Source organism: Trachemys scripta, chromosome 24, assembly GCF_013100865.1.
Source record: "Trachemys scripta elegans isolate TJP31775 chromosome 24, CAS_Tse_1.0, whole genome shotgun sequence".
NCBI classification, from domain to species: Eukaryota; Metazoa; Chordata; order Testudines; family Emydidae; genus Trachemys; species Trachemys scripta.
The window spans coordinates 5,811,658-5,823,490 of NC_048321.1; the positions used below are offsets into that span (position 1 = coordinate 5,811,658).

General features: G+C 56.9%; 1 protein-coding gene across 1 annotated transcript in view; it reads right to left on the reverse strand.

Moving 5' to 3' along the window:
* LOC117869530 (unconventional myosin-Ie-like) overlaps positions 1-8,896 on the reverse strand; it is a gene marked incomplete in the record, with an annotated part of 34,601 nt that extends 25,705 nt beyond the window's left edge. The window contains 1 exon segment of the mRNA XM_034756440.1: positions 8,583-8,896. Coding sequence (XP_034612331.1) covers positions 8,583-8,585 — 3 coding nt within the window.
* Positions 8,897-11,833: the final 2,937 nt, after the last annotated feature.

The following is an 11,833-nucleotide window of genomic DNA, read 5'->3' on the forward strand; positions in this document are numbered from 1 at the left end:
AAAAAAATTAATTAATTAAAACTCAAGATTCTCAAGTGCTCGTATGACTCTGGGAGCCGGGACTTGAAGAAAAAACTAACCATCTATTGCAAGACTCGTGGTAAAATGGCAAAAGTTGGCAAGTGCTGTATCCTGAACTCGGTGCATGGCTCTGGGCAAGTCACACCCCTCCCCCTCCATGGGTGTGCCTCAGTTTCCCCACCTATACAATAGCAACGGTGCAACTGACCCTCCCTTGCAGAGGCTGCTGCAACCCTGCCAGGTGTTACCACCATCCCGGGCGCGTCATGAGGGTTTGACTTTCCCCTCTCTGCCAATCTCCATTATTAATGGACAGAGACGCTTTGCCCTTGATTTCAGCTGGGAGAGAAACTGGCCCAGACGGATGGAACCAGAACCCTCCCAGCAGTGCAAACTGCTCACGATCCCGTGGGTGGGGAGGGCCGGGATGTACACTGCTGGCAAAGGGAACCGCGATTCCTGCCCCCCTGGGGTAACAGCTGGGAGGATCTGGAGCACCCCAGGGTGAGATGGGAGGGAGTGGGGGAAGAGAGAGCGAGCGAATGTGTGTGTTGTTTGGGCTATGTGTGTGCACACAATTGCTCCCTGCCTCCCTGCAAAATCAGACAACCCACAATCCACTTCTCCCCACCCCCACCCCCCCGCTGCATCAGCACAGAAGATGGGTGGCTCTGCCCTGCCCCCTCCCCAGGCCGGGTGACTGCGATCAAACCCCCCCATCCCCGCTCTGAGCCAGCGAGGAAACTTCAGACAGGCTCCTGGCTGTTGCCAAGTGCTCCTTCCTCCGGCCCACACAGACAATGCGAGGGGTCAGTTGCTACGCGACCGATGCTGGTGGCACTCACGGAGGGAAGGGATGGCAGCGGGAGGAGGGGCGGCGCGGAGGGAACGCTGCAGAGGCTCCGGCTGAGGCTAGGATGACGTTCTCCTTGGGGGTGCTTGACCATGCCACCCCGGCCTGCGAGGAGCAGGGTCAGATAGCCAGGCCTGACCGCTGATCATAGTTATGGTGCTGCCAGCTCTCCCGCAGTATTTGGGGGCTTAATTCAATCCCCAGCTCCCGGAGTCACGTGAGATTCCGTTTCCTTTAAGAAAACCCAAGTTTCTAACCCTTGTAAATTATCTGTCCCCCATCTCCATAGTATCTAAACATCCAACACTGTTCAGCGTGTCTACCCTCACAGCCCCCCAGGAGGCAGGGCAGCGCGATTATCCCCATTGTACAGAGGGGAAAACTGTGGCACAAAATGACTGGTTCAAGGTTCCACAGGGAAGTCAGGGACAGAACAAGGAATTGAACCCAGGAATCAAGTCCGAAGCTGGCACCCTAACCACTGAACTCTCCCACCTCTCCGTGGAAAGCTTGGCACGAGCCCTGAAGGTTCAAACAGCCGGTGGCAAATAAAAAGAAACCCAACATTTATTTTTATTTTTTTTAAATCTGTGGATTTTTACAGTCAATCTGGTGATTTCTGGGGACTGACTCCTGGTGCATGAGCACTTGGGCCTGCGTGCAGTGACACCTGCCTCGTTCTCCCCTCGTGCTGGCCCAGCTCTAGAGCACGCGGAGTAAATACGAAAAAAATATATGATGTATTTGGAGGGTGGCAGTGCCCATGGGCCCCGTGGTGCTAGATCGGGGCGGGCAAACTTTTTGACCCGAGGGCCGCATCGGGTTTCGGAAATTGTATGGAGGGCCGGTTAGGGAAGGCTGTGCCTCCCCAAACAGCCAGGCGTGGCGCGGCCCCCCATCCAACCCCCCCCCCCGCCCTCCCCCCCCCCCCCCCCCCCCCAGGCCCCCCGCCCCATCCCACCCCCCCTATTCCCTGACGCCCCCCCCAGGAACCCCTGCCCCATGTCCCCTGACCGCCTCCAGAACCCCCACCCCAGACTGCCCCTGCCACCCCATCCAACCCCTCCTCTCATTCCTGACCGCCCCCCCCCCCGGAACTCCTACACCATCCACCCCCCCCTCCTTCCTGACAGCCCCCCGGGACCCCTGCACCTATTCAACCCTCCCCCCATTCCTCGCCCTCTGACCATCCCGACCCCTATCCACACACCCACCCCTTGACCACCACCCCAAACTCTCCTGCCCTCTATCCAACCCCACCTACTCCCTGCCTCCTTACCGCGCTGCCTGGAGCACGGGTGGCCACCCTGCCGGAGCCAGCCAGGCCACCACGCAGCACAGAGCACCGGGTCAGCTGTGCTGCTCAGCCGCCCAGAGCATTGCGCTGGGGGCTTGCTGCGGGGGAGGGGGGACCGCAGGGGAGGGGCTGGGGGCTAGCCTCCTGGGCCAGGAGCTCAGGGACCGGGCAGGAGGGTCCCGCGGGCCGGACGTGGCCCATGGGCCATAGTTTGCCCACCCAGACTGGTCTGAGCTCAGAGAGCTGTTCAGAACTCATGGTGCCCCAGGACGGATTCTGCTCTTCGGCTTCCCCGAGCGGCAGCATATGCCTGGCACATGGGCAGGGCTGGTGGAAGGGCCTTCGTGCCACCTCGGAGCGGGGCAGGTAGCTGGCGAGACCCCAGGGCCAGCAACTGCACCTAGTGACATCAGCCCTGCCACGCCTGTAACAACCCCGTGGCCTGGCCACTGGTGGGTAGGACACTTAGATGACAGTATCTGAGCCTCCCCCACCGAGGAGTGCGTCTCGGGCCGGGCTCACCCTCTGGGGCGATCTGGAGCTCTGGCCAAGTTAAGCCTCAGCAGGCCTGTGAGAAGGGAAATGCTATTGCCAGGCTGCAGATGGGGAAACTGAGGCATGAAGGAAGGAAGTGACTCACTTGCCCGAGGTTCTAACGTGAGTCAGCGGCAGAGACAGGAAAAGAACTATGGGCCCTTTCTCTCGGCTCTGCGTTCTAACCACACTTGGAAATGAACCCAAGAGTCCTGATTTCCAGCCCCCCAGCCTCCACCACCAGACCCTCCGCCCTCAAAGCAGGGACTAGAGATCAAGGAGTCCCGTCTCCCTATCCCTCCGTGCTCTAACCACTAAACAACGCTGCACTCCTACTGCCTCACCCATTTCCCATCTCTACTCCCTCAGCCAAGGGCCGGCCCCAGTATCGTATGGTTGTGAAACTGCCTTCTTGGGCAGCGTTATTCATTAACCCGAGCTGGGCGTGTGGGGCTCAGGAAAACTCCCAGGAGAACTTGACTGCACTATAAGAAATGCGCCACCCTGAACATCACACAGCGTCCCTGAAATCCAGAGCGGCTCCAAGCCTCATGGCCACACAGCCGCGAGTGCAAACCTGCCTACCCGGGGAAGCAACGCCGAGGAGGGCTGAGCCCAAATCGCACCTCGCTTCAGCCTCTGCAGGTTCCTAACCCCGGCAAAACCCCATGCCTCAAGGAGGTCCTACAACAGGGCCAATCCTGTGACAAGGATTAATGAAAGGCAGCACGGTCCAGTGAGTAGAGTGCAGGGCTGGGTCTCAGAACACCTGGGTTCTGTTCCTGGCTCTGGCCTGCTGGGTGATTTTGGGCAAGTCTCACCCGTGCTCTGTGCCTCAGTTTCCCCTCCCACCCTGTGTCTGTCTGGAACTATTTGTTATCTTGCTGCTGTAGCAACTTGGAGCTGTAGTGCCAGGGGCTGTGCAGACCTTCCCTGTCCCAAAGAGTTTAGAACCTAAATGCATCTGTGCGATCTCGGTTGGGAGTGGGGCATGCAGCACCTGGCATGATGTGGGGGACCAAATTTAGGTTGGGGTTTGTGTGTGAGCAGCGCCCAGCACTATGGGGCCCCAATCTCAGGCGGGGGGAGGGGTCTGTGCAGGGTCCCACACGATGGGGGCCCTGATCTTCGACGGGGGAGGGGAGGCTGTGCAGACTCTGGCCTGACGGGGGCCACTGATCTCAGTTGGGGTCTGTGTAGGGCCCGGCCCAACGGGGGGGCCCCTGATCTCAGTTGGGGTCTGTGCAGGGCCCAGCCCAACAGGCCCCCCCGATCTCAGTCAGGGCATCCACATACTACCATAATCCACGTAACAAGCCACGTGGGCGACTGTGAAAATCACGTCCCGCTCCCTTTCCGAACCCGATGCGCTCAGATGTCACCAGGCGCGCTTGCCCCACTGCAGGCCATCGGACCCGCTGGCAGGGATGTGCAGAGGGTACCCCGGTGGCAAGGCTGTAGGAGGGGGAACCAGGCAGAGAGATTTCACTGGCACAGGACTAGCCATTACAATTCACACCCGGCTCACGGAGACGGAGCTGCCCCCGCTAGCCAGCAAGGGCAGCGCGAGGAACTGGTGGCCGGGACAAACGCATCCATTGTTTAAGGCACTGGGCTTGCTATGGGCAGCGTTATCCCCGCATGGCCGGGCACTGCCCGAGCCGGGATCCTGGCAGCTCTGGGGTGCAGCACGTCATCTTGGATGGGGGTGGGGGGGTGAAAGCCAGGCCTCTGCTACCAGGCCAAGGTTTGCCCCAGCTAGCATATGCAATAATGGCCCCTCCAGGCCTGTCAGTTCGCTGTGCGCAGGGATGGGGGAGTTTAGGGCAAGATCTGACCCCCTGCGTGTCCCTGCAGTGCACCCACCCGCATGCCCGTCCCCCCGCTCCACACGCACACACCCACCCCCAGCAGGCATGTCTGTCCCCCTCCGGGCCCCTCCCCAGCACGCACATGCTCCTGCCCCTCCCAACGCATGGGCGTGCCCACACACGCCCGCCCCACCCCCACACGCTTCCCCACAAACACAGCCCCAGACCCAGCCCGTACTGCCTACTCCGCCACACCCGCCCCCCGGCTAACAGCCCCCAAAGGGCCCAGCTGGGAGGAAGGGGGGATCCCCTGATCAGGGCCCGGAAGGCTGGCGCTAAGAATAGCCCCGGGAGGAGGAACTGAGCTGAATCACGGCCCTGGGCCAAGCATTTCAGCGTGGGAGGTTGCTGGCACGTGGCTGTGCAGGTCGGATCCTGCCCCAGGGACCCCCTGCCCAGGGCCAGGGCTGCAGGGGGGCTGTACAAACACCAGGGAAGGGAGCAAGGTTAAGGATTAACCAGCCTGGTGCAGCTGGGGGGGGGTGGGGGCAGGTATTGCTGCAAAGCCACGGCCTGGTCAGGCTGGAGGCAAGAAGCCTCATCCTGTCATGCTTGTGAAACATGCCCCACCCTGATCATAGCAGAGACGCCTCTTCCCCACGCCGCCCCCTCCCCCCTTCTCAAATTGCCTCACCGCACCGTTCCCACTCACGGGTAGAGAAACCGAGGCACAGGGACTGCCCACCCCTCAGGTCACGGTGACAGATTTGGGAATAGAACCCAGGAGTCCTGACTCCCAGCCCCCTGCTCTATCCACTAGACCCCCACTCCCCTCCCACAGCTGGTTTCCAGCCCCACTCCGGGCTCTAACCAGCAGAGATGACTGTCACACACACACATTAATCACACTCTATTAATAGATTCCCAGTGACCTGCTGGGCGCAGCCGCCTACCAGAGCAGAGACGCTCCACGGACTGTTCCGCTCACAGGCTAGAAGCCAGCAGGGTCCATGCTCACCATCCACCCCGTGAACACCGGAGTGTGGATCTCAGCCGTGAACACCGGCCCTGGTAACCAAGATCCAGCCGGCACCCCACCACCACCACCTGGGAAGAGCAGGGTGGTTGTGGCTCCCACCAGTCACAAGCCGCAGATGGAGACCCCCTGCCAACCCCAGCCAGTGACCCCTGCACCCAACCGGCGCTTGCTGGCCCTGAAAGGTGGGGTGGGGCTGCACCAGGCACCCCATCTTCAGCACCATAAACCCACCGCTTCCCCCGGCCAAGGGGACAGTCTCTATAGGTGCAGGGGCAGGGAGGGAAGTTTCGGGCACAGAGACTGCAGCCGCAGCAGCATTTGGGGGATGGGAAGTGGGGGCAGCAGAGAGGAACTGCCAGGATCTAAAGCCCCATCTCAGAGGAGGCCGGCCATGCTGGTCTGGGCATTGTGCCCACGATGCCCCTCCCTCAGAGCCTCAGCAGGTCGGCCGAACCCTACCACACCCCCTGCCCCGGGGGTAGGGGTGGCTGTGCCCCTCCCACCAGGCTGGATGGCCACACACCCCCGGGAAGCAGGGATGCTCTCTGCTCAGATGTCGTCCCCTTGGACACCCACCCCCGAATTTTTCGAGAATTGTGAATGGGACTATAAGCACATCCAAAAACCTCCTCCCACACCAACCACACGAGAGCCGCTGTTTACACAGGCTCTGCAATAAGTCCAAGCACGTTAGGGGAAGGTTTGAAAACTATGCAGCTCCGAGGGATCTGGCTCCTGGAGCCAAGGCCATGAGCAGCAGGCCGGGGCAGGGATGGGCTTGCTTGACCGAAACCTCATTACACAGGAGTGCAGGCAGGGCCTGTCGTGATAGTGTCCTGCGGGAACAGGACACTCCGGGATCCAAGCTGGGACACTGCAGTGTTGCCACCTCTCACTAGCTGGTACTCTTCGCCAAGCCCCAGCTGCTGGAGTCACGTGAATACAGGAGACTCTCTGCTCATAATTGAAAGGAAAGAACATGTTTCCTGCCCTCATGGAGAAAAGCTTAAAAACCCAGCTGGAGTGTAACCTTAAAACCTAAAAACTTTATAACCACCACCACCCACATGTGGTCAGGCGGTTTGTTTTATTCTGGATTTTCGTGCACTTGTAGTTGATGTGGAGTAGAATTAGCTCCTCCTGCGTTTTAGATCCTCCTGTTTGCTACAAAATTACCCAGGTGAGAACCAGTAAAACATCATTTAGCAGGGAGGGTAATTAACCAGTCGACCAGATTCCCAAGGGACAGGGTGGATTCTCCGGCACTCAGCGTCACTGATATTGAGACTAGACATTTCTTTCCAAAAGATGGGCTGTAGTTCAACCACCAGATATGGGCTGAATGCAGGGTCATTGGGTTTTTTTGTCTACATGGGGGAACTTAACTGGCATAGCCATTCCAGAGTAACTCCCCCCTGTAGACAAACTATTTCCCAATAAAAGTGATTGTACTCAGGAGTAATTACTCCACTTTGTGAGTGGAATCATTACTCCGGAATAGAGCATTCGCACAGAAGCTCTTGGGGAATTGTTACAGCCATCAATTTCCTCCTGGAGACACGGACTAAGGGAGAGTCAGTCCCTGGCTTGTGTTACGCAGGAGGCCAGATCAGAATGGCCCCTTTTGGTGTTTTAAAAACAAAATAAAGCTATTCAACATTGACAATGCAGCCCTTGGCCTGCAAGTCAGGTCGGTGCCCCATGCAACGGGGCCCAATTCGACACAAATTGCTCCCCCAAATCCCTTGGCAAACCCATCTGTAACTCACACTCTCTCACCACTGCTCTCAGAAACCAAAGCAGCCATTGAAACAAAGCCCAACCCAGGTTGGGGGAGGGAATGGCTGAGCCGTCTAAGCATCAGATTCGAAACAACCAGTTTTCCTAGCACGGTCCTGTTAAGGGAACCCTGAACTGGGATCTGAACACCTTCCTCCTTCCCAGGAGCCCTGGGACTCACTGCGCCAGGTGCTGTACTAACATTCCTAAAGTGCCTCTCACCGTGGCTCCACACTAAAGCTCCCAGGTGTTTTTATGGGGTTCAGTAAAGTCCGTGGCACTCAGAGCCCTTCCTTCCAGCCTGTGTTCTGGCAGAAATTCTAGCTACACCATCCGGCAGCAGGGGAAACAGGCACCTTCCGGGGTTCCCTGGGTGACCTGGACAGGAGTAACACACCCATCTTCCAAGCCCTTTAACATACACACACCCCTTAAAAATGTCACCGTCTCCTGTCTAAACCCCTCCGGGACACCTAGCATCAGCTTAAATGTCCATTGTCAGGCCCCAATCCTGCAAAGGGATCTGCGGGGGGAGGGAGGGAGTCAGGGGTCGTCCAGTGCAGAGATCCAAGGGAAGGATCAAGGGCCCAAACCTTCACAAAGGGAAGGGAGCAAATATTCAGGGCAGAACTCAGACAGGGCCGTAAGCACCCCGATTAGATGGAGAACGTGCGGGGACGACACAGGCAGCTGGCTGGGGGCTGGCAATATGCTGCCTGCATTCGATACCCGATGCAACAAGGATTTGGCCCTTTTAAGAAGTCTAGCTTGGAAAAGCAAAACCAACCCCTGCAGAAGCCATAGAGAAGAGAAGCCAGAGATGGAAGGTTTCTTGGGAATCCCAATGACAGAATATAGGTCTTCTAGTCCAACTGCTCAAAGTAGGACCAATTCCCAGGCAGATTTTTGCCCCAGATCCCTAAATGGCCCCCTCAAGGATTGAACTCACAACCCTGGGTTTAGCAGGGCAATGCTCAAACCACTGAGCTATCCCTCCCCTCCAGCCCCAGAGGCTATTTCTGACCCAGCGTCTTTCTATCCAATTTGCAAGGTGATTCATGGCAGCTCCTGCTCATGGGGGCGGGAGGGAAATGGGGATTTAAGAGGCAAAAAAACTCTTCAAACGTCCCATTAGCTAATAATTAAACTGGGGAACGGGGAGGGGGGACTTTTATGGGATTTGCAGCAGGGGGGCGGGCTTGGCTCTTAAAGGGACTGAAGCGTCTCCCGAGGGAGCAGGAAACTCACCATGGCTGGATCGTGGGGACTTTTCCCCACTTCCTACCTCCACCCCGGGTAGCTCAGCAGGGACCCATGGCCGGCGCCGGTTCTGGGGCTGGCGGGTCCTGTCCTGCTGCAGCTCGGCGCGTCCCTGGGGGCGGCGGGCGCTTCTGAGCCGCTCCTGTCTCGGGGGAAGGCAGCCGGAGCGGAGCCGGGCTGGGCAAAGATGGAAGGCAGGGGCTGGGTGCGCGGAGGGGCAGGTACAGGCAGGCAGGTGAACGCCGGGAGTCGGGCTGGCTGCACGGAGCGCTCCGGGGCTGTGCAAGGCGAGGGGAGGGGAGGGGAAGAGAGGAGCGCGCACGGGCGCCCCCTGGTGGAGCGGAAAGGCAGCTGCGCGCCGCTGAGGGCGCCCTCCTAGTCGCGCCTGGCCCCTGGTGGGAGAAAAGGGAACTGCAGCGTTTGGAAACTGGACTTGGGACGTGTCCGAGGGGACAATATATACCTTCAAGTCAGCGGCCCTGCTATGGGTACCCGCATGGCCCCACAATATGCCAACATTTTTATGGCTGACTTAGAACAACACTTCCTTAGCTCTCGTCCCCTAACGCCCCTACTCTACTTGCCCTACATGGATGACATCTTCATCATCTGGACCCATGGAAAAGAAGCCCTTGAGGAATTTCACCATGATTTCAATAATTTCCATCCCACCATCAACCTCAGCCTAGATCAATCCACACAAGCGGTCCATTTCCTGGACACTACTGTGCTAATAAGCAATGGTCACATAAATACCACCCTATACCGGAAACCTACTGACCGCTACACTTACCTACATGCCTCCAGCTTCCATCCAGGACACACCACACGATCCATTGTCTACAGCCAAGCTCTAAGATATAACCGCATTTGCTCCAATCCCTCAGATAGAGACAAGCACCTACAAGATCTCTATCAAGCATTCTTAAAACTACAATACCCATCTGCTGAAGTGAAAAAACAGATTGACAGAGCCAGACCTCCTACAAGACAGGCCCAACAAAGAAAATAACAGAACACCACTAGCTGTCACCTTCAGCCCCCAACTAAAACCTCTCCAGCGCATCATCAGAGATCTACAACCTACCCTGAAAGATGATCCTTTACTCTCACAGATCTTGGGAGACAGACCTGTCCTCGCTTACAGACAACCCCCCAACCTAAAGCAAATACTCACCAGCAACCACACATCACTGAACAAAAACACTGATCCAGGAACCTATCCTTGTAACAAAGCCCGATGCCAACTCTGTCCACATATCTATTCAAGTGACATCATCATAGGACCTAATCACATCAGCCATACCATCAGGGGCTCTTTCACCTGCACATCTACTAATGTGACATATGCCATCATGTGCCAGCAATGCCCCTCTGCCATGTACATTGGCCAAACCGGACAGTCTCTACGCAAAAGAATTAATGGACACAAATCTGACATCAGGAATCATAATACTCAAAAACCAGTGGGAGAACACTTTAACCTGTCTGGCCATTCAATGTCAGACCTGCAGGTGGCTATCTTACAACAGAAAAACTTCAAAAACAGACTCCAAGGAGAGACTGCTGAGCTGGAATTGATATGCAAACTAGATACAATCAACTCCAGTTTGAATAAGGACTGGAAATGGCTGAGCCATTACAAACATTGAATCTATCTCCCCTTGTAAGTATTCTCACACTTCCTATCAAACTGTCTGTACTGGGCTAGCTTGATTATCACTTAAAAAAAATTTTTTTCTCTTACTTAATTGGCTTCTCAGAGTTGGTAAGACAACTCCCACCTGTTCATGCTCTCTGTATGTGTGTATATATATCTCCTCAATATATGTTCCACTCTATATGCATCCGAAGAAGTGGGCAGTAGCCCATGAAAGCTTATGCTCTAATAAATTTGTTAGTCTCTAAGGTGCCACAAGTACTCCTGTTCTTTTTTTAAGAGGGGTAGCCGTGTTAGTCTGGAGCTGTAAAAAGCGACAGAGGGTGCTGGGGCACCTTATAGACTAACAGATGTATTGCTCCAATACATCTGTTAGTCTACAAGGCGCCACAGGACTCTGTGTCGCTTTGGACTTGGGAAATAGACCAGCAGGGCTGATGAGAGGTGGGGGAACTCAGTACAAAGTACCAGGGCCTGGCGGTCTGGAAGGGGGCCCGGCTTCCCCCCCCCTCATCGGCCCTATTTAGCCAGTCTGCCCTTGCTGGGGGGCCCGAACCCACTCTCGGCAGCCCTGTAGACCAGAGGTAGGTAGATAGGTAAGTATGTAACGGGGGGGGGGAGGGAGGAGAGGGGTGCTGTCTACACAGCAACTGGAGTCCAAGCTGCCAACTCAGGCTTGAGCCCAACTCCCCTTCCATTTTCATACTGACCCCTTGAGGCGGGAGGGTCTGAGCCGGAGTCAATCCGGGACCCAGGTTCAAGCCCCAGTGATTTGCAATGTACCCTGAGGGTATGTCGGTGCTGCAGTAAAACGCCCGCAGCTGGCCCATGTCAGCTGACTCAGGGGCCCACGCTGCAGGGTTATAAAACTGCAGAGTAGCTGTGGGGGCTTGGGCTGGGATCCTTGTGAAGGTCTCATCCTCTCTGCAATGCAGCCCAGGGTTCGTAGCACTTGAGTTAGCAGACCCTGGGTTTGTTAATCTAGGGCAGGCCTGCACAACTCGTAAAGCGGAGAGGGCCATATTACTCCAAAGAAAACAGCCGAACCCCTCCCCCCAGCGCTGCCGAAACACCCCCCCAGCTCCCCCAGGAACCCTCCCCCAGCGCCACCCGCCCCGTGGAAAAAAACCTCCTTTCCCAGCGCTGCCCTGCTGAAACAGCAGTATTGAACCTTGGTAATATGTTATGGCTGGCCCTAAGGTAGTATAATTAAGGTAAAAGAAAAAATGTCTTTTTGCTGGAAGTAGAATAAGATCTTCCCCCCACTTTGTAATCAATTGCCCTGTTGAATGAAGAAGATGTGAATGAGGAAGGCGTGGAAGGCAGCACCTCCAGGCAGCTGCAACCCTTGGAGAGGGGATGGGAGCCAGACCAGATCAGTAGAACAGGTCAGCTACTGACTCACCGCTCGCCTCCTCAGCCCCCCTCCCCTAGCTCGCCTACTCACCCCCGCCACTGCCCGCCCCCCCCCCCCCTCAGCCCCCCACCCCCCCCCCACCACTGCCCGCCCGCTTGCCTCCTCAGCCCCCCTCCCTCACCCGCTGCTTGCCTACTCACCCCCCGCTGGCCGCACAGTGAG